We start from the raw sequence: 23,747 nt of genomic DNA on the forward strand, positions 1-23,747 counted from the left end.
GTTTTCATTGAGTGGTAGCAGCTCAAATATTGGCTTGAGTTCATAAATTCAAGAGTAGTTAGCCACACAATCAGTGCAGATGTTAGACATTACAAACAGCAGAAAATAGCGATCCAACAGGGAGCAAATGTGTATGAGGTTATGCATACAACTTTGAAAGTACATATAATTGGGTATGCTTTACTTCTGATGCTCATTTACCTTATCCCTGTCAAAACTGACCCATTTCAGAAAATCAAGTGTCTGTGGAGATTTATAAACTGCAGCTAGGTAATACTGAACAAAGCTCTGCTCTCATTCGTGGCCGATTAATATTACAACTACTTGTCCTTACCTGATCTACCTTTGTCAAACTAGTCTATAAATTTTCTCTGAACCAGGCCAGCAGGACTGTATGGTAATGTGAACACAGCACATTCAAAGTTACATACACTACCATCTCCTAAAAGGCCATACCATCATTAACACCTTGCAAATATATAGAAGAGTGAGACAAATATAAATTGTGATCAATTTAATAAACAAAGTAACCTTTGAAAAAATAACTCAACTCAGATGGGTTTAATTGAAATATACAATGTGAATTAAGATTTGGAACCTGGAAAAGAACACAGGAACCTACAACAATAAAGTCTACACTTCAAAACATCTAATCAAACTTAAACTATTTTTCTTTCAGGAGACTTTTAAAGTAGATTAAAAGTCCATTACATAGTAAAATAAAACTACATTCTTGATCGTTGTATGTCATAAGAATTGTGTGGTATCAAAGACCCGCTACCTTTGCGCAGATCGCAATGGCTGTACGGTACCCACGAAAGTTGTGCATTCACGCCATGTGAAAAAGCCGTTCAGTTTCAGCCGATGCAAGTCGAGCCAAGAAACTCAGATGTGAGTCTGTTTATTTGTAGCCGACTAAGCTCACATCATTTCCCACGCGTGAAGAAAACGAAGCCATGTTGTCCAATGGAACGAGACAAGACTTTGTTCTCACCAATCAGATTGGAGTGGTCGGCTTTCTGGCCAATAGGATAAACGGGGACCATTTTTAAATACTGGAGAAAAACTGTGGAAAGATGGAAGCGGCCAGCTCGGGTATAGTGGGGGTTTAGAGTAGAAACAATTAGCACATTAACAATGAACCGACGGCTTCACATTCTTCATGAACAGCCACAGAACAATAGCTGCGTTAGAATACTTGCACAAATGTATATCTAAACTTTTAAACCTGGTTCCAGACAAAAAAAATATAAATGGATAAATAGTTGACAATCAAATAGTCTCGCCTAGTGTTACGGTTTCATAAAACCATTTAAAAATCCATTTACGTTTAAGAGGGAGGCTACCACGCTTGTTTAATATTTCTAAGTGGCCTTTCTGTGGGAATGTGAACAGCTGAATGTGTAAAATATGAAACAAGCACGGAGCTATTATATTAGTCGGCACAAGTGAACAACGCAAGTTAAAGTGTGAGCAAACTTAACTTTTCCGATAGAACACTATTAATGTAACAACGCGGCTCAGGTCGATTGTATGGTTGCGTTTGTGTGCATCACAAACCACTAGAATTGGCTATTGACCTAGTTATACTAGCAGACATTTACAAAATGTGGATAAGACAACATCATCAACTCACCATCGCCGAGCCGTTCCAAGTAGTATTATAGTTCCAGTTACAAATTCTTGACTCCAACCTCGAGCCTTTTCTCCGCCCACGGCTAACTGTTCAAGGTTTTAAACAATGGCATCTGGCCAATAGAGGGCGCTGCCCCACCACTCACCAAATTACCGTGAATAATATAAGAATATATCTGTATATATATTTAGAAGTGCAAGATACATATTTTATATTTAATGATGAGTAAAGTTGTTTCGTTTTCGACGTTGTCTAATTAGTGACGTATTTCCGCCCTGGAGCGCAAAAATCTTTGCCTGTAGATCCTCTTCCTCAAGAGACAGGACCATGCTGGGGCGCACCTCTCCTGCGCCCAGAATCTAGCTGAATGGTGCTTGATTTGCACACCACCGTCTTCCCGCCATGGGGCCGACGTCACAGCCGTTTGTCATAAAGTGCGTCTGATTGACAGGTCGAGCCGCAGGAGTTGGAGACGATCGGACAGAGATGCAAAATGGATTAAAAGAAATTAAATAATTCAGTGAAGTCACTTAAAACAATACCTTTTGAGAGGAGAACGAATCAGGAGAAGCTCGACGTAAAAGAGCTCGTACCTGATCAGCGAACATCACAACAATATAGAGTAGTGGTATGATTGCCACCTTTCATGTACGATATCTGGGTTCAATTCCCCTGCATGAAAGGTACTGTCTCCAGTAGGGGTCCTTAGGCAAGACCCCCTTACCCTCTCTGCCTATCTGTAAGTTGCTTTGGATAAAAGTCTCTGCTAAATGCATGAACAGCCCAAAGACAGAGGGAGATAGTACACTCAGGTCTTTATCCAGGACCCCTGGTTTAGCAACAAGGCTTGGCTAACTGCATGTAGCAAGGCTTATGCTTTCCCTGCTTCCTTTTACAAATGTCAGGCTCTGACACAGCATGGATTAAGACGGGTATGACTGATTTAAAGGATGTACAATCTGGGATCCACATGGGAAATGCACTGCGACTAGCCTTGTTTGGGAAAATAAACAATTAATCTCAGCTTGATGAATCAGAATCAGTCAATTTTTTATGTTTTTATGGAACACCATCCAACATCCATCCATTTTCTATACCGTCAATCCGTTAATCGGGTAGCGGGTGGGATGGAGCCTATCCCAGCAGTCATCGGGTGAAAGGCGGGGGTACACCCTGGACAGGGCCACCATCCAACATAAAAACTCAAAACATAAACAAACATTTGCTTGTTTCACACATAAAAAACGCAAGACATCCGAAGGCGTGGGATGGGGGTAAGCCCAGAGAGTTGCTATGTCTGGCTCTCAACCAATGTTACAGTTCACAAGATGTCATCGTGATACCACAGCTGGTTGCCATGGAGTCCTTGATTGGGTCCCAGTCGGAGTCAACAATCTCCAGGTGTCCAAGAAGAAGGGAGGGGGAGAAGTAGTTCAGAGCATCTCACAGCAGTGATTTCAGGAGAGTTGTTTCAGCAGCGGCCTTGGCTGCACGTCTTCAACGGAAAGAATCGACAGGCACACGACTCTCCACATCTCCCAGGAGTCCCTCGTGTACCCAGCGGCAAACGTTTCGTTGGGACAGGTGGGTTCCCCTGGACCCGAGCTTCTTGTTGCAATGATTTTGTCAATTGCGTTTAGAGACCAGCTCAATTCCATGATTTAGTTTGAAAGCAATGCAGAGAGAGGCACTGAAGTTGAGACAAGACATTACAAGACAAGAGAAGCAGGAGAGATATGGGAGAGGGAAGAATCAGGAGAGAGGAGAAATGCGACCGCCTTCGTTGAGAGCCGGAAGAAAGATAAAAGACTATAGGGTAGGATTCCGTAAGCACAATGAGAAGGTTGACAAAAACAGGCACATTCTATCAAAAATAATAGACTGTGTGAAGTTCTGTTGTGCATTTGAAATTGCCCATGATGGAAGTGAAGGGTCAGAAAATCCTGGTGTTTTTAGAGGACTGGTGGGTTTTGTAGCATCTCTGGATACAGTTCTACATGAGTGCCTGCAGACTTCCACTGTGTTTAAGGGAACATCTACGACGACAGAATTAACTCCTTGACTGCACTGGTGTAGCCAGAAAAAATTGGACATTGGGTGTGCAAAATTTATTTCCAACAGTGTTACACCTTCACAAACATTCAAAAGAATACATTTCTCAAATACAACATTATTAACACAAAACATAAACACACGTTGGGTGCGTTCTCATCAGTATCAGTCAACAGTAGTTCACAGCAGGTCTAAACATTTCGAAGTGCTCTCAAATAAATCAATAACAAAGTAATACAAAAAGCACACTTTTTGTCCTCAAAAAAACAACACACACACACGGACATTGCGTCTGTTCAATGAGATGAACATAGTGAAATATAACACGTTCATGCGCCTGCTCATGCACTCTCACAGAGCCATAACGTATCCACATTACGCATGATCAACAAAGCCATTTAACCACCTGAACACAACTATTGGGCTTAGCAGCAGAGTAAAGGACACAACGATATATAGCTGCTTCCCTGTACGCACTGCGCAGCTCTCAATTTAAAGGGCAAGACGGCGTGGCTTGGATTGAACGGATTTATTATTTCATCAGAGTCCAATTTCTCCGCGAGCTCTTTTTCAAACATGAGCAACGACATGCTATTCAGTCTCTCTGTGAACATTGTAGCTCTGCTGGTGGATTTAATCCTGTTTACAACTGAAAACAGGCGCTCCACAGAGCAACTTGTAACAGGCAGTGATATCAGAATACGCAGTAAACAGTTCAAGTTGGGAAAAACATATTTGTCACATGAGTCCAAGACTCCAATAATGGACAGGAACTGATGTCCCCCGTCCACTTTTCGTTTAAGGATTTGCCCAAACACAGTCAATTTAGAGGCCTCCAAACCAAGTCTATAATGCCTGCTCTGCGCGCACAAAGCATCCAGCTGGCAAAACGTCTGATACAGGCAGGCAGCAGCCTTCATTATTCCATAAGAGTCACTCTGAAAACGGTTGTTCAGTTCGACCAGCTGTCTGTCAAGGATCATAATCCACAAGGACAGCAAATCAGAATCACTCCTGATGGGCAATGCTTGCTGGGCGAGGGGTCACAGTCAGGTCAGTAGGTTGTCAGATACAGGTGACTGCAATTTTTTGGGTGTGCCAACTGCCTCTTTGGGTGGCATCGGCACACTCGTGGCTACGTCATTGGTTGACTGTTGTCAGTTTTGAGAGAGTACCTCATTGGAGAAATCAGGAGTGCAGACTTTGTCTCCATCCAGGCTGATGAAACAATGGACATTTCCACTCAGTGTCAGCTGGTGCTTGTGATCCGCTACATTGACAAAACCCAAAATGTCTAAGAGAGAATTTTTGAGTTTATATCTCTCCAAAGTGCCACTGCTGATTCCATCACTACAGCACTTCTGGATAGCTTGAGCTCCTTTCTCTCTGATGACCAGAAGAGCAGAAGTTAAATGTGTGCTGTAGGATTTTTACAATGTTTTCAATCACAGTAGTGATATATTGTGAAAAAGTGGGGAACACACCTTAGAATAGGCCCTATATAATATAATAGTCTACTTTTATATAGGTGCTATGTTAATGTGCATTGTTGCTCTTAAATGAACACATATACTCATAAAATAAATAGTTTTTATAGATTAAATCATTAGAAAATATAGAGATTAGCCATCTCCATATTCTACTAAAGTGGTGCATTAATTTTTTAGGTTTGTGACACTGTCTTGGACCATGCAAAACACAGATATGCTTTCACAATTTATCCATAAATTCATCACTGATTAGTATTATTGTTGTTGTTGTTGTCTAGCATGCAATCATTGTCAATATTTATAATATTTTGAGCTACTAGACTAATTTGAATTTTCCCCACTAGGGGATGAATAAAGTATTTTTCTATTCTATTCTAGAAAGCATCTGATCAGTGCTACACTGCTGCAGGCAGACAGATTCTAGCAGTACCACAACCAGTTCCCTGAAGCAGCACTGAACACCACCAAGGAGGCTTACCCACTGCTGAACAAGAGCCACCTGAAAACTCAACTGCCTCTCATCTACACCAATGATAAGTTCAAAAGTTGCAGTGGTGCTGTGGCTCTGTACCAGCTCTTCATGGGGAACAATCTTCAGGACATCTTCTCAGAGATTGTGGCTCTGCTGAAGATCCTCATCACAACTCATATGACCACAGCTGAATCTGAGAGGTGCTTCTCATCACTGAAGAGAATCAAGACTTTCACAATATCACAGGATCACATTATCGTCTTAATGCGTTGGCCATGCGCTCTATGGAGAAGAATCTTGTCAAAACCATCTCTGACTTCAACCAAAGAGTCATTGAGAAATTTGCTTCTCTCAAGGATAGAGGGGCAAAATGTATGTATAAAAAGTAGAATATTACATGGCATTAAAATGTTGCTTTTGTTGTTTTCATTCATGTAAATACACTGGTGTGATACCTTAGTATATATTTGCTTGCTTTTTGGTATATGTCTATTTTGGAGTGTGGTGGAAATTTTAGTAATGCACAGAGTCAGTTATTTTCTTCTGAGGAGATAAGAGGCTTTTATAATAATATCTTGCAAGAGATACAATGCAAAATACAGAGTTGCTCCGACCACTGAGACAAAAACACACAGTTATATTGCCCACTTGTCACGTCATCTCTCTTTGGGTATAGTTGATTGTTTTTATCTAGTCTACCTTCCCTCCCCAAACCACAGTTCAAGTTACCCAGACACAGTCTAAATATCAGCTTCATCCCTGTCCCCCTTAAAGTGCAGCTATCTCATTATAACAAGCCCACCTTTGTAAGGAGGAATTTAAGAAAACAGGACAGGGTGGCACCTTGCAGCTCGGTCATTTGCAGGTTATACACAGTAACACTCAATACAATGCACAGAAGAATTAATTTTCCATTACAGGAGTTATAGCACCCCCTGGATAAAACTCCACCAGCTGCCACTGGTTTTACACATGGCAATATTTCACAGAATAAACATCTCAAATTTTCAGTTAGTCCATTTAACTGTGATCAAAATATACCCTTAATAGAGATCCAATATTCATATTTACTTTGCTGTCAATCACATTAAATTATATTAGCGGAGCCACAGCTCAGCCAGTGGTCGATAACAGTGACCAACGCCATTTTAGCTATCCGAAGTTGGTAGTCACATACAGGAAATACCGCCAAAGTAATAATAAAAAAAAAAATACTCAGTTGGGCCGTTATGACAGGATTTTAAACATTTTACACTCTAGAGCACATAAATATATATCTCTACCCCATCACATTTAAAACATATTACAGTAACTAGCTTAGCTCCACTGAAACAAATAGACTAGATTAAAACTCATAAAAGTCCACTATCATTCACAGCTAATGCTGTGGTAGATGTAGTCCCAAAACATTTGAGTTTGTGATCTTAAGTTTGACCTCCTCTCAGCTCACTGTTGATGAAAGTAATGTAAATTCTGGACTATAGAGCGCACCTGAATATAAGCCGCACCCTCTAATTTAAAAAAGAAAATCCATTTTTTACTTACATAGGCCGCACTGGATTATAAACCGTGGGTGTCTGCATTGTTATATGAGATATTTACACAGAAAGATGTTACACGTGAGGATTTTTAAACCTTTAATTCAATGTGCATGGTAACATAAACAACTACATACTGAAAATGCTTTTTTTACCCGAACAGTGCCTGCAACACCGATGGTTTTAACTTAAATACCTATTGCTAATGCACAAATACGTGGTGTAAATGCTTTTTTCCCAAACAGTGCCTGTAACAGCGATGGTTTTAACTTAAATACCTATTGCTAATGCACAAATACGTGGTGTAAATGCTTTTTTCCCAAACAGTGCCTGTAACAGCGATGGTTTTAACTTAAATACCTATCGGAGACACACAAATACGTGGAGTAAATGCTTTTTTCCCAAACAGTGCCTGTAACACAGATGGTTTTAACTTAAATACCTATCGCTAACGCACAAATACATGGCATAAATGCTTTTTTTTCAAACAGTCCCTGTAACACGGCTGGTAAAAAAAAAGACAGTAGACAGTAAACAGGAAAAGTCATTGATCACCTTCTTCATCTTCCTCCTGTGCACTAAAACCATCAAAGTCATCTTCTTCAGTGTCTGAATTAAACAGCCTCAGAACTTCGTCACTCACTTCAGTTTCTTCGTTGTCGCTCTCACAATCTCATCTCAGATTGATCGCCTTTAATTTAAATAGCTACATAATATCCATTTCTTCGTTTGTTTTCCATGTTGAGGGTGAGTACAAATGACCGATTTACAATAATTTAGTTGTGTAAGTGTGTTTGATCTATCGTACAATTTCATTGGACCACTATGAACTAGTCGTTCATTTTATTGGTCTAATGTTACGAGGCAAAATGTTTTTGGTGGCATGAAAAAAAAAGAATTAAAAAATCATATATTAGCCGCACAGTATTATAAGCTGCGGTGCTCAAAGCCTGGGAAAAAAGTAGTGGCTTATAGTCCGGAAATTACGGTACTCTTTATACTTATAGCATGAAGAGTACTTGCATTCTGAACAATTTATTGCCGTTTTAACACAAGACATTTTACAGTTTGTCAGAGAACAAAAGAAGACTGAAGTATACAGATTTATTTAATCAGTGTCTGAGTGAACACAGAACTGAAACAGACAGTTACACTTAAACTAAAACTGGTGGATACATACCATTGGAGAGCTAGTTGGTCCATATTTCACAATAGAATTGAATTGAATTAATATATCTTTCCTGAATAAAAGTTTTAACGCTCTTTGCTCTATAGCAAAATGCATTATCATCCAAAAATTGAATGTGCACCTGTGAATTTAGGGTAGAGTCAATAACCACTATTCCCCTTTACCTTACATGAAACCCCAATATCATTGGTGATTGTGGAAATATGTGTGTTTTATTGAGGCAGTCATCTTTATGCGTTTCATTTTACCTGCAATAAACAAAAGCTCAGGTATTATCCGCTTTACCAGTGCAGATTGGTGATTCATCACTGGATATCTCTTTCAATCATCCACAGTCCTTTTCCCCACTCCACTGTAACCTTGTTACACTAGTTAAGGTGTTAGTGATGGTTTATCACTGGCTTTTTAGCATATAAATACTTTGGTCCACTTGTATGCTTCCCTTTTACAATCTTCCCATCTTGTTTATACTTACTCCAAATTTTAGACTCAGCTGACTGGAGACAACTAGCATCTTTTGTCATATCCTGATGTACATTCAGCTACTAAATAAAACTATTTTATGCCAAATCTATGTTTTGTTTATCTTTATTACAAAAAAATTTACTTAACTTTTGCCAGGTACTCAACTGAACCCATATTCAAGCCAATGCCTCTAGTTAGGGTGGAACAACCCACTAAGATAACAACTCAGAAGATTTGTTAAGGTTGCTCAAATATTTATTCTGCTTGACCTATTAAGTACTGTCATTAAAACCAAAGTATGCCTAACTGAGAAATGATGGACCTCTGAGTGTAATCACTGTTCAATTTACATTTGCCAGCAGATCACACCATCTCTGAATGTGTCACGTTTTGTGTTTTGATTATTCTTGTTTTCAGGTCTTTTATCATGTTTTCAGTTCTTTGTTATGTTTTCAAGTTCTTGTCATGTTTTTTCCCCTGTCACTTAGTCAATTTACTCAAATCACCTGTTTTCTGTTCCACAGCTGCACTTCGTCACCAATCACCTCCCAACAGTATTTAGTTTCCAGGTTCACTCACAGTCATTGCGAATTCCTCACTTACTTTTCATGTTCACGCCACATAACGTTAAGCCAGGTTTTCGCCACCAGAGTCTTGTTTGTCACAGTTACCATAGTCTTGTTTATCCATAGTCTTGGTTTTTTTTTTGCCACAGTGTAAGAATTTTTGATAATTTGGCTCAGCTGCGTCTCCTGTTTTTGTCTTGTCCTTGTTTTAGAATAAACCTTTTGATTTTAGAGAAGTTTGCATCTGGGTCCTCCCTTCCTCGCCCTAAAGTCCTAGACAGAAGGAATTTGTCAGACATGGACCCAGCAGTCTTACGTGCTCTCCGGACCCGACTCGCGGCCATGACCGTCTGCTTTATTAAGCAGACGGTCTGCCGACGAGTGGGACTGGCTGAGGGTCTCTGGCGACGTCCTGGACGTTTTCCGGTGGGGACTGGTTCCGGAGACACCACCAGTAAAGGAAATCTGGGAAGTGACGAAAAAAAGTCCACTATGCGGCGATGGTCGACATTTTTGGCACGGACTCGGCCGAGGTATCGGCCCCGCTCCACCAGACTCTCACCTCTTCTTTTGCCTCCCCAGTGTCTTCTCCTGTGCTGCCGTCCCCACAGCCCACTGCTATGCTCTAGCCGGCTGCTGCCGTCCTGCCCCAGCCCGCTGCTGCTGTCCTGTCCCACCCCGCTGCCATGCACCAGCACGCGCCACTGATGCCGAGGTCCTGCCCCAGCACACCGCTGATGCTAAGACCGAGACGGTGGTTCCAGCCACGACCGAGACGGTGGTTCCAGCCACGACCCAGACCATTGTTCCTGACATGACAAAGCTTGTTCCACCAATGATCCAGCCTGCTCCGGCGTTCAGAGCCCCTCCCTCCCACCCCGAATTGGGAACATCTGGGAACCGTTCCTTCCTCAACTTTATCCTCGCCATTGTCAGTGGGAGCCCGGTTGGCCCACGTTTACCCTCGCCTTCGCCAGTGGGAACTCGGGCGGATCCACCACTGCCTTCTTCAGTGGGAGCCCGGGCTGGCTCACGTCTACCCTCGCCTCTCCTTGTTGCTCTGGAGGGGCATCTGGGTCGCCGGAAGTCTGGCCGTCCACCAGATGGGCTCCGGTCCCAGGGACCACTTTGCCAGAAGTCTAGTTGTCCGCCGGAAGTCTGGCCAACAAACACAAGATTTTTTTTATGATTTTTTTTATTTTTTTTATGATGATCCACTTTGGGAAAAACTGAGAATCAGAGATTCAAAAGAGCTCAAACTAATCTTGGGTCTAGGTCTGATTAGTAACCCTGGCATCAGGTGGGAAGCCGCAGAGAAGTGTGTAAGACTACAACTCTGCATCCTGGTCTCAACCCTGGGTTGTCATGTTTTTGGATGACTAATAAATTCGTCCAAATTTTTAGAAATGAGAGCCGCTCCTTCCAAAGTGGGATGGATGCCGTTTCTCCTCATCAGACCAGGTTTTCTCCAGAAAGATTGCCAATTATTTATGTAGCCCACGTTGTTTGCTGGACACCATCTAGACAACCAGCGATTGAATGAGGACATGCGGCTAAACATGTCATCACTGGTCAGATTTGGCAGGGGTCCAGAGAAAACTACGGAATCCGACATTGTTTTGGCAAAATTACACACCGATGCAACATTAATTTTAGTGACCTCTGATTGGCGTAACCGGGTGTCATTACCGGCGAACACTATTTTATAATAACTATTTTACCGTACTTACGCTTATCCTTAGCCAGCAGTTCGTCTGCTCTGGCCCCTGGAATACATTTGACTACGGTCAAATCGCCTCCGTCATGCAGGCCATGAACACGGTGGCCTCCTTGCTCTCCATATCAGCTTCTTGGTGGTGTTGTTGTTTTCTTCTCTCCTTACTTTTCGCGGGTTTTCTTTAGTTGTTGTGTGTGGAGCTAAAATAACACGTCTGTCGCAGACGGTTGCATCACATCAGTCCCTGTCAAAGTCCCTGACTCGTGTGCGAATGCAAAATGAAACGGTTCCCCTGGGAAGGGCAGTTCTTATAACGAAATTCGAGGTGGACAGTTCTTAGAACTGCATTCTTAGGACGTCTCTGTCAGAATGCCTCTTTTGCAGGGCTTTTTTCACTGTGGCTGTGGTGTTAAGAGTCCAGCTAAGGTCAGATGTAACCTGCAGTCCCAGGAATCTGTAGCTGTTGGCCTGCTCCACCTCAGTCTCTTTGATGAGGAGAGGCTGTAGAGGAGGAGGATTCTTCCTGAAGTCCAGTATTATTTCCTTGGTCTTGTCTGCATTGAGGATGAGGTTGTTCTCCTCTCCATAGACAAACAGGGCTCTATATCCTGTCTCGTCTCCCCCTTTCATGAGCCCCAGAATGGTGGTGTCATCAGCATATTTAATGATGATGGTGTTGTCTTGGGTGGAGACACAATCATGGTTGTACAGGGTGAATTTTGGGGCTTAGGCAGCAGCAAAAGGGTTTTCTTTTTAGCTAAGAAAAACAGGACTTTGTATCCTTGTGTCCTTGTATTGGCTACCGTGGGTCAAATTAGATAATTTCTTAGGACAAATATCCTTTTTGAAAATCCTCAAGGTTGCACCATCTTCACTAAACTAGATCTCTGGAATGCTCATTATTTTGTCCAGACCAAGGAGGGAGAAAAATTAAATATGGCCTTCAACATTGTCATGACCTTTGCTCTAACAAAGGCATTCACAGTTTTCCAAGTCTTTGCCAATGATGTCCTCTGGAATTAAAAAAAAAAAAAAACTGTCATGAGACTCAAGGTTCCAACCCCCATGAGCGTCCTCAATCCTCTCCACATTTCCCAGTGAAAGCTTGTTGCCTCAAGCCCTCTAATTCCTTTATCCAGACTGCCATCTTTGCCCGGGATGACGATGACAATCCTGCGAGTATAATCGTCACCCCTTGGATGTGTGTCGCTGTGGACATGGCCTCCAGTATCTAGTAGACTGAGGGGTGTTGGGTCGGAGGAACAGACTTGGGTTTTCAGGGACTTTCACTGTCCCCATAGAGGCCAGTCACCGACACATCATGACACCAATGCATCTAAGTGTCAGTGTCTTACTCAAAAATTGTTGTTCAGTAAATATCAGTGGTAAATGTAAAATCATGAGACAAAGATCAAACAAAAATGATCTTCTGCAGACAGCAGTGTACAAGCATGGTGCATTTATTTAGCTAATATCAGAATTACAGCCCAAACATACCATGAGGCAACCCTGGCGTTTACTGACGAGCTCTCTTGGGGCTTGTCCTTTTATACTCTATGGGGCTTCTCCCCAGTCTCCACCTCCTCTCCTTATCAGTTTTTGACTGCCTGTGAACTTATACACCATTATAAATCAACCTTAAAGTTTAACCGTGTATTGTTCTATAGTCATTACTTAAAGATTGCATACAGAGCATACGTCATCATTCTGAACTCAAAACTGTTCCAGAGGATATGCATAAAGAAATGCATATGTCTCTGGGGTTCATTCTGAAGACATTCACACACACAGTCATACAGCACATCTTAGGCTATACAATGTTACAGACTAAACAGTGCTTTTTCCTCTATCACACACATTCAGACATCGATGGACACATTGGTGGCAACATGAGGTTCAGTGTCTTGAACAAGGACAGTTCGACATGTGGTCAGGGGAAGCCAGGATTGGCAGACAACTGCTCCTCCTCCTGAACAACAGTCACATTCATTTATATGTGAATCTGTGAATAAGAAACACATGTTAAATGCTTTGTAGCTTTGTGGACCATTTGATAAAAACAATGATAATAATAAAAAGAACTCAATTATCTGTTATACGATTAAATACAAAAACTTAGAAGTTAGTAAGAATTCATTGCCTATCCAAAGTTGAAATACAGTTGTATACAATATATACAACCAAGGTAAACAAAGTACATGACAACAGAAGGAAAGAGAAAAATTGGATCTATGTTTAATCTACATTTATTATAGTAAAAAAGACACATAATCAGTAAATCAGAATTAGGTCAAAACATCAAAAGAAGGGAGTTAAAACATGGAAAATATTGGTTCTCAGGTTTAATACACAGTAACAAATATCAGAAACGATAAGCTGAAAGAAGGTAATAGAAAATTTAACAACGGTTGTGACAGTGGTAGGGATCTGACCTGAGGTAGTGTGACCAAAGAGAGTTTGTGAAACTGTGACTGGATTAATTTCCAGCTAGAATGATTTCTATGAACCAATTATTAGTATACAGAGGCTAATGACTTATTGCAATGGATTTCTTAGTTCACACAAGTGGACAACTGCTCATTTCCTTCCACTTACTGACAAGTAACCAACATTGGGCAGATCAGTAATATGTCTTTGGAAAGGATACAGACTCTGCAGGTACAATTTAGTCTTAATTTGATGCTATTTTCTGTGCTGTAGGTTTCCATTGTGAAGCATGGAGGGGAATATGTAATGTGGGGTTGCTTTGCTGGTACAACAATTGCCGATTTTTCATCACAACCACAGCACTCTACAGCAATTGTTCATCAAAAACTTTTTGCACGGATTGTCGCCATCATTTGTTTTTCAACAGGACAGTGATTGAAAACGAAAACTACACTTCCAATTTGTGTAAGTTTATTGTATCTCTGTCTGATAGTTCTTCCTGACTTGAGAGCGAGGATAACCCACGCAGGCCGGTGGCCGTCAGCCTCTATACACAGGGCGGTTGCTCAACAAGTTGAGTTTGATGACACACATGAACACAGTGTCTAATTGATACTTTTGTTGCAAAGAAACCAAGGCACACATTGGAACTCTTTTACACAAGCCATACGTCCTCTACACATTCTGACACTAAATTGCCATTTTCAGACCAATAAATGAAGAGAAAATTGTTTTTCTTGTCTGTGTCTCAACAGTACATAGGCTCAAGATCTGGCAATGCAAATATCTCTTAGCAAAGTAAAAGCTAAATAAATGACCCAAATGTCATTTAAATGCATTAGGATTTCTACATTTACTCATTATCCAACTTTCACCAAAAAATGTGTGCACTGCACATTCAAATTAGCAATTGATCATCCATACAAAGTTCACAAAAAATTTACTGTGGTCAATTAGCAAACCAGGAGTCTTTTTACCATTTCATACTATTAGTGCAGTTTTGAAATGTGAGGAGTGAAAGAGTTTTCATCAGATAACCTTATCTCCACAATCATTTGTCTTGTAAGAAAGCTTTCTAAGACTGTGAAAGAAAACCAGCAAAACTGAATGCATAGATTGAAATGTCATATAGGGAACATGGCCATTTTTACTTTTTGCCAGGCAGTATTTTATTGAGGAAAAAATTATATACGGGTGACTACAAGAAGTAATCAACAAAAATAAAAAAGAACACCAATGTTTTGCTCGAATAGTTCAAACAAGATACAAAAATAGCACAGGATCTGTTCATTTTAAATTGAACATGAAATCAACAGAAAAAATGTCCAATGGACAAGCATAAAAGACAAAATTCAAATGTGAATCTGTTAAATCACAATATGATCAAGAAAAAACCCCAAAAATAAACAGTTAACAGTCTACAGTCTACAAATACACACTCAAAGGGTTTATCATATGATGAGACTATAAAAATAAGAGCTATGTATTGATATAGTAGTAAAATGTGTTAAATGTTAAAACAAGATGTATATTGTGTAAATATATACTATCAAATAAAGTAAATACAACATATTCTAAAAAAGCGGTTACAAAAAGAAAAAATACTTCTTTGATTACTGTTTTAAGTGAAAATATGATAGAAATTCAGCAGTTTTATAAGGTTTTCAAGGTTTTTAAAGACTTGAAATGTCAAAGTAGTTCCAGCGTCACAAAGCAGTATAAAAGATGAAATGGTCATTTCCACACACAACAAGTTATTTATGACAAGTTACTCTTTTGTGTTAAAAAAAAAAGTTGGTCGTCTTTCAACAAGATTGGTAAATGTTTCCATTTATACAGTACCTTAAACACAAATCGTTCCAGTGATACGATGCAAGCTGTAACCACAAGACGTGTTACAGTGTGCATGAAAACAGATTCAAGTTTAGAAACACGAGAGACCTGCAGACTCTTTCATTTTGAAAAAAAGCTTTATCATTACTGAACAGCAGTGAAACTATGTTTTTCATAACTAGGGTCGTAAGTTTAACTAACATGACCTGATTTCAGCCGGTGTTCTAGCGCAGTATCCTCAAAAACTGACTTTATTATTCTTGGTGGAGTAAACTTCATCTTCCATGGTATTACTCTCTGCCATTGCTGTAGTTTTGGTTTTTATCCATCAACAGAGGTTATGGATTTCTTCGAGCATAGATAGCATAAATAGTTTGACTTTCTGTCAGAATTCCTACCCTGAATCTCCAAACTTATAGTGTTAAATCCAAGATCTACTGCAGATAAGACAATGACAACTTGTTAGTACTTCAGACAATCCCACTTCAAAAAACACTAAAATATCCTTTCAAAGGCTTAATTAGACAACTGACAAATCCTCTTGTATTAGGCACTGATCTGTAAGTGTATGGTATGGTGCATTAAAGAGAAAGAATATCCCTACCTTCCTCTGGGAGTGGGTTGGTATGGATTTTCTTTTCCAACTTACACCTCAACACTAAAGGAGTATGTAAAGGACTGAGCACTTTTCTATACATAGCTATCGCATTTTGATGGGACTGTATACAAAATGTTCACATTTGTAAAAAGTGTTCTTGTTTCGATTAACAGGGTGTAAGCAGCCTTATTGTTGCAAATTTTAATTTTCACGTACAGTAAGTCACTAAATTTTCCTGAGAATAACATTAAAAAAACTTATTTACTTACTCAAACTTACTTGTTTTCTATTTCTTTCAAACAAGTTACCAGTGTTGACTAGATGTCAAAACAATGCCTTGCAAGGGCATATTATAAAAGGAGGAGATTACTGTAAAATCACTATACAGTATTGATGTTAAAAAAATAGGTGTTGGTGATGTTTTACTTTTCCTCTTATCTTGTTATTATTTCTCTTTTCAGAGAGGTTCCTGAAGGCACAGGTCCTGATTCTAGATGATATAATTAGTCACAATAAAAGGCTGCACTGTCAACTAACTTTTATGGCATAGGTAAAAACCATAGCCAACCTGCTGAATTTGGGTTATGTTTTCTCGCTACATACTTTAACTGAAACTTGCTTTATGCATGTAAACGTAGGTCAAAGAATAAAGACAAAAATGGCTGGCATCTGATGTTTTCTGGAACAGAATTTCAATAAAGAGTCTGGTGTATATTCCCAAGCGGCGTCTGTTTGCTAGCGAAGGACAGTGAAGGACAGGCAAACTATTCACAGGCAAAATAGTCTTTGAGTGGAGCAAACAGGTGCCTAATGACAGGGACGCTCCAGGACCGGCCCAGCAGTCTCTGTCTGGCACCACGACCCATGTTGGACACATCTGTGTAGTGGACAGGAAAACCAAAAATCCTGCACAGACAAAAAAAAAATTAAACTGAACAAAACAGCGAATGAAAATAAAAGACTTTGATGCAAATAGCAAAATGTAATGTCTCTACAGTCAATGAATCACAACTGTTTGGAACAATGTGTCTGTGTTTCCTGCGAACCTCTCCAGCTCAGTGCACCACAGTATGTCCTCCTTTCCATTCATGATGACTGGGAAGTGCTGGTCCTTCCCCTGTTTGATAGAATTGGAGCGTGTAGTAATGGTTCGCACTTTCCCAAACTAAAAGACAATATGCACTGTCAAATGGTAATCATTTTACACGTAAGATCGGCAAGTGACAGAAGATATTTCATTATCAGTAAGTGACTTTAATCTGTATATTAACCACCTTTGCAACTCTGCCATGCTCAAGACAGTCCTGGAGCTCTAGCTTGTCCATACCAGAGGCACACAGAGGCCTGCAACAGTGACAGGTTATGACATTTTGATGTACACGTTTACATCTATACATGTGCTGTAGTTTCAACACTAATACAAGAGAATAGATCAACAATATACGGTATTTGCATCACAACAGTAAAGTTACACAAAACCACTAATTTTGTTGTACTTCTGTGCAATAACAATACGGCTTTCTATTAAGTTGAGTTGTATTTCTTTCTAAATTGGGGCTCAAGAGTTTTTGACTACCTGTTCATGCCTGGTAAGTTACCCCAAAAGTATCGGGCACGATGGGCAGCAGAGACCTCAATAGCGTCAATCATCACCGGATTACACTACATAAAACACAAAATTATTTCTTAGAATTTCATAAATTTACATCCATCAAAAGTGAATCAAAGAAGAAATCACTAAGGCTAACAATAACTCATAACTCACAGTCATATGAAAAAGAAAGTACACCCATTTTGAATTCTAACGTTTTACAGATCAGGACATAAAAAAAATCATCTGGCTCTTACCAAGTTTAAAAATTTAGTAAATGGAACCTCAGATAAACAACAACACGTGATATATTACACCATGTCTTACTGATCAATCTCCAAACTGTTCTTTTTATGCAAAGTTCAGGAGAAAGTCATTTTATTTTCATTTAACATGACATAAGTTTGTTGGGAGCAGAACATTTCATATCACAGTTTTATGGTAATAGCAAGTAAAAAGTGCACAGTAGACACGCTAACTCTACACGGATCCAGACGCCTGTACTAAGTCATGATTGTCATCAGTTGACAGTTGTTCATGTGTATAAAACCTTAAAATTGAAAAGAGTATACATTCTATTTATTTAATTGTATATCAACATTTCCTTTTTTTGTTCAGATTTTTATGAGAATAAATGTTTGTACAAGTCTAAAATTGAACTTTAAATTGATGTCTTGAAACACGTTATCTTGTTCAAGGAACAAATGCTGAAAATATCTTTTCTTCACAAACATCTCTGGTTCTGGCAAGTGTATACTATAGTTCTTTATGACTCACCTCTAGGAATCTTGAGATGTCCCTTTTGTCGTTGACCCCCATAGCAACAACGTTCTCAAACATCCAGAAAAATGGCCGATCCTCCCCTTCTTTGGGCTTGGCCTCGCTCAACAGACGGTAAAACTCAAAGAATAACCTCCCTGTACCTTCTGCAGCAATGAAACAATGTCCAGTTACATTTACCTGCTGTAATCCTGCAGTATATAGTTTACCCCATAATATGACTTAGGAATACAATAACAGCCAGTTGACAGTTCAGAAACAAACATTTAAAATTCTTCTATAGTAAATAATTCTGTCAAGTTCCTCAGAAAATGTATTGATACTTTTTTTCTTATTTATTTATTTTTTTTAATAAAAATACAGCTCAAGTGTACAGGATACCTGGGGCTTCAATAGATTAAACAACAACAACAACAACCATTCACTCTTCAAACACTGAGCTTAATCTAACACACAAAAATCTTTAAACATGCTATAAAACATAAAGGTTTATAGAAGAAATGAATTTGGTAGGTACCAACCATATAGGCCTTTTCTTGCAGGATTTACAATTGACAGATCATTGCAGGGACTTCCTCCTATCACCAGGTCAAATGGACCCCACTCCTGAATCTAAGCGATACAACAGTACCACCTTGTGTTAGACCGATGGGGTAACAGCTACAGAATAAATAAAGGAGCAAATAACAGTGGAACTAATAACACTCATTGAATCCTTTTTTTATGTATGTATCATTTACAATCCTACTTAAAAACATTTGGATTTTGGATTATTGGATTATTTCCCCTTTTCTTTTGTTTGTTAATCAGTTTGTTTATCAGTTTAGTTTAAGATCATAAAAGTTGAGGGAAAACTCCCACAAAACATTCCTATTTAAATACATTAAATCATGAGATAAAGAGATATCAAGAATGGAGAAATGATCTTAATTGTTGTTTTCACTATTGATTTAGTAAATAATAAACATTTCAGCTCCAGTGACATGCACACAACTTTTATAATTCTTGAATGAACCATCTATACTAAATGAAAAAAACAACTTATTAGCCATATACATAGTTATTTTTTTAAAGACAAACCAGAGAGGAATAACATAAAATAATGAAATAGCAACGATGGAAGTATTGCGGTGCTTGTTAATAAAAAATAGTGTAACCCTGAGCATGTCACTGTGAAAGAGAGGATTTGTGCCCAGGACATTGGGCTGTTAGTTGTGAGTTCAGGTCTACATTATTTACACAAAATTCAACTGTTTGTCAACTGCTCTACAAGATAATATAAAACTTTGGCTATATTTGATGCAAATGTGAGCGATACAAACAGCTCCTCTGCCGCCTGTTCACCACTCGTAAAATCAGACAGTTCTCACCTCCATCCACAAAACGAATGTTCAACGACAACCTGTGATCAAAAAGATTTTGAGGGGGTGACCTCAGGAAACTCAATAAATTCTCAAGTAGTGCCTTCAGGCCACAGAATGGAAATCACTCTGTGAGCCACATGGAGATGGCATCAGTGCCATGACTGAATGTTTGACAGGCTATATCAACTTCTGTGTGGAGACTATCAACCCCACAAGAATGGTGAGGTGCTTCCCTAATATCAAGCCCTAGGTCGCCAGTTGTCTGAAAAAGCAGCTGAACATAAAGAATAAGGTCTTCAGAGACGTAGACATGGAGTTAATGAGAAGTGTACAGAAACTACAACAGAAGAGAGAGTGAAGAAGTATACAGCTGGAAAAACTGTAACAATAATAAATAAGAAAATGCCTTTTTGCCAAACTCTGTACACACTGTGAGAATGCAAAAGGTAACAAAGGACTGTGAGTGAAAACTATGACTGCGTAACATGTAGAAAGATAAATAAATATGTAGGCAAAAGACCAAGGATGGATTTGTAAACCTAATTATACCAATGCAAAAGTCTGCGTATGGATGATAATGAGCAGTTAACGAGAGAGTACAAAGTGAGTGAGGGGTTTATAGCCTGTTATGAATTTCTGTGCTCTGTGATAAAAAACTAAACGCTCAACATCTGTAGATGGCAGGCATGACAATGTCACCATAATCAATAAGAGGCAAAAAGGTTTTCTGGCATTGAAAGAAAAGGTTTTTTTCCCCCAGTTATAGTTTCAATTACTTTTAAAAAATTAGGGGGCCTGTGCATAAAAAGTGTACTGAAATGGAACTGAAATCAAGGCAGATCAAGGCATCATTAGCAGGCTTGTGCAGAACTTAACAATCTTTTGAAGTGATCTATTTAATCTGAATCAGGTGTGTTGAAGCAGGGAAACATCTAAAACCTGCGGGACAGCGGTCCTCGAGGAGTTTTTATGTGGCATATTGGTAATAAAAAGAATAATAAAAGATTATTTATCTGGACATTTAAGATTAGGATGAATAGGAATATCAATATTTTTTGTAGGATTAAAAGACAATATGCTTTTAAATCATTAGACACAGGTGAGAGCCAATTTCAGTTTCTTTGAAATTAAACTGGTAAACTGATTACTGACAGATAAGAATCTGCTCTAATGACGCTTAAGTATCAGCAGTGGCCAAAGGAGGCCTATAGCTGCCAACAGTTGAAAAATGATCACCAATTACTCAGTGGGTCTACATGATGTGATTATCTCGATTATAGCTATAGTTGGGTTATGCTTCTTAATTGAGCAAGGGTAATTATCCTTGGATATATGGTGGTGAATAAATCGAATCAGTGGCACAAAGCATGTCATACCCCGGTACGATAGGTGGCGCTGTACCCATTTCAACTATCACTAATAGAGCCACTTCCGGTTGACGTCTTCACCACTAACAACAGCAACAACAAACTCAGGTATTTGAGAAAGATGGTGAACGAAGAGCAAGATGAAGCGGCGTCCCTCTACATTTCGTTTGTGATGAGCTGGTTATGGCACAAACACGATGCACAACGGCGCATTCTCCATCGCGTTGTTTGTTTCTTTTCGATGGCAGCGACAACAACAGTAATATCGTCTCCTTCGACTTCCGGGTGATGATCCCGCACGCTTAGTGTAAGTTTGGATCGCGTTATCTCGGGGTCTTAATCTGATTAACCCGATCTGACCAGAATTTCTGTCAGATTAAGGTGTCTACTGAATAACTCAGTCTTATTTAGCCATTAATCTGATCCGATGGCATGCATGTAACCCCACTGAGTGATTAACAAAGTATTCAATTCAATCAATTTATACACCAAGTCTAAGTCAAATGCTCTACTCAGCAACACAACCCAGAAAACAAATTCAGTATATATAGCAACTAGTGCAGGAAATTACACTACACATTGTAGTGAACTCAAGTGTGGATTTAATACAAAACTTAACCTTTGGGAGGCCCAGCAACATTCTTGTGTGGTTATGGTTGAGCAAAGACGGAGATGGGGGATTTCCACACCAAAGAAGAGACAGAGATCATCTAATTTACCCCAACCTTTGCCCAGGGGAGAGGAAATGGAAGCATCTCTACCACATTAATGTACGCATTAATGCCTTAGTGCTAACTAAGTTCAACAAACAAAAAGCTCTTTTAGGAGACGATTGGAGAATCACCAGACTAACTGTGCTCCCTTCCTTATCTGGACAAAGTCAATGAAAGGTGAAATCTGCTTTGATCTAGCTAGACGAGAGACAGACGTTTATTAAAATACTTTCCTCAGATCCACTTTCAGTTGAATTTTAAAACTGTATTATATTTGCCTTTTATCTTTGTACATTTTCTTTAAGGTTCTCATTGAAATCATGAGCTGCATTTTAAGACCTTTTTCACGATTGTACTTGTAAAAATAACTTTTCTATGGTTATTTCCACATTGCCCCCTAGTGGTCTGTAGTATTGAATAATTAAATCGAAATGAATTCAGTAACTAGATATTTATATTAAGTAATGCAACTGTTAACCGATGTTTCCTGCTGTTTCATTTTGTATTCCATGGTTAACACAGGAAAATAACATTGTTTGGTTTGTTATTCATATGTCATAACTTTACAGATATCCATCTGAATTTGAGATCCACAATCATATCTATATTATGTTGTTTATTTGACGTTGTTTATTGATGTCTTTAACCTTCATATCTTAACAAGCTGTGGTGAGAATCCGCTAGACAAATGTGTGTTGAGACAAAAGAATGAAGAAATTGAGTTTTCTTTGTTTTTATCAAACTCTTAACACTAGAATTAGATCTTCTACTTTACACGCCCAGGCATAACAGTTTCAGGCATATCATTAGCTGAAAGTGAAGCGTATGCCTGCGTCATGCCCTGCCTTCGCGAATCAAACTCAGGATACCCGCGAGAAGAAAGAAGAACATGGAAAGACTAAGAAGAGGAAAAGAATGAGAGGTTGAGAAAATCAGGAAATTAGAATGGAAGTCAGAAACAAAGATAGATAGAAAGATGAAAGGATAGAGAGATGAGGAAGAAGAAAAAGATCCAAAAAAAGAAATAAACAGAATTAAATAATAGAAAGATATACGTTTTTGTGTTCGTCCATCATTATCTCGTCTCCATGTCTGTTTTTAGTTGCACGTTTTTAACCTCCGCTGCTGCATACGTTATCACATAGTTAGTTTTTCCTACAAAGAAAGCCAGTGTAAGCTTCTGAACTTTTTGTGAATTTAAGTTCACCTCATCAGAGTTGGTAATTGGACCAAACAACCAACTTCAACATCACAGGCGGACATTTGTTTAATCTTGGCGGTGAAGTCTCGATACCAGCCAATGGTTCGACTTTGTAGACCTGCGGCCGTATGTCTTGGACACTCGGGTGAAGAGACGGGCATAGCTGTCAACTGATCACTGAGTTGACTCTTTTTTTTGGGGGGGGGGGGGGATTCGCCCTGAAATGTGAAAGGCTCTGGACATGGGAGGGCTGTCTTGGCTGACACGCCTCCTCAATGTTGCATGGAGGCAGACCAGGGTGGTGGTTCCCATTTTTAAGTAAGGGGACCAGAGAGTGTGTTCCAACACGGGATTACACTACTCAGCCTCCTTGGGAAAGTTTACACCAGGGTGTTCGAGAGGTTGCTCCAACCAGCTGTCGAACCTCAGGTTCAGGAGGAGCAGTTTGGTTTCACCCAGGTCATGGAACAGTGGACCATTTCTTTACCCTTGCAGAGTTACTGAGGAGATCATGGGAGTTTGACCATCCAGTCTACATGTGTTTTGTAGACTTGGAAAAGCCTTACGATTCTGTGGGGGGTGCTGAGGGAGTATGGGGTACTGGAATCGCTTTTACGAGCTATCTGGTCCCTGTATAACCAAAGCAAGAGCTGTGTCATTATTGGCATGAAGTCGAACTTCAATAGGCTCTCAAGGCATAACTGTGGAGAGGAAGGTGTCTGGTTTGGGAACCTCAGGATTGCATCTA

The 23,747-nt window shown here is 39.6% G+C and overlaps 1 protein-coding gene across 1 annotated transcript in view; it reads right to left on the reverse strand.

The window, feature by feature from the left end:
* Positions 1–16,309: 16,309 nt before the first annotated feature.
* Positions 16,310–23,747, reverse strand: part of LOC140271512 (DNA (cytosine-5)-methyltransferase 3B-like) — a 60,140-nt gene continuing 52,702 nt past the window's right edge. Inside the window, exons 17-22 of the mRNA XM_072366759.1 lie at positions 18,876–18,966; positions 18,352–18,500; positions 17,560–17,645; positions 17,258–17,327; positions 17,030–17,148; positions 16,310–16,889 (exon numbers count right to left, since the gene is read on the reverse strand). Coding sequence (XP_072222860.1) covers positions 16,748–16,889; positions 17,030–17,148; positions 17,258–17,327; positions 17,560–17,645; positions 18,352–18,500; positions 18,876–18,966 — 657 coding nt within the window. The 3' untranslated portion in view covers positions 16,310–16,747. The remainder of the gene's footprint in view (positions 16,890–17,029; positions 17,149–17,257; positions 17,328–17,559; positions 17,646–18,351; positions 18,501–18,875; positions 18,967–23,747) is intronic.

Source organism: Leuresthes tenuis, unplaced genomic scaffold (assembly GCF_036924035.1).
Source record: "Leuresthes tenuis unplaced genomic scaffold, fLeuTen1.0.hap1 SCAF_16, whole genome shotgun sequence".
Classification (NCBI taxonomy): Eukaryota; Metazoa; Chordata; class Actinopteri; order Atheriniformes; family Atherinopsidae; genus Leuresthes; species Leuresthes tenuis.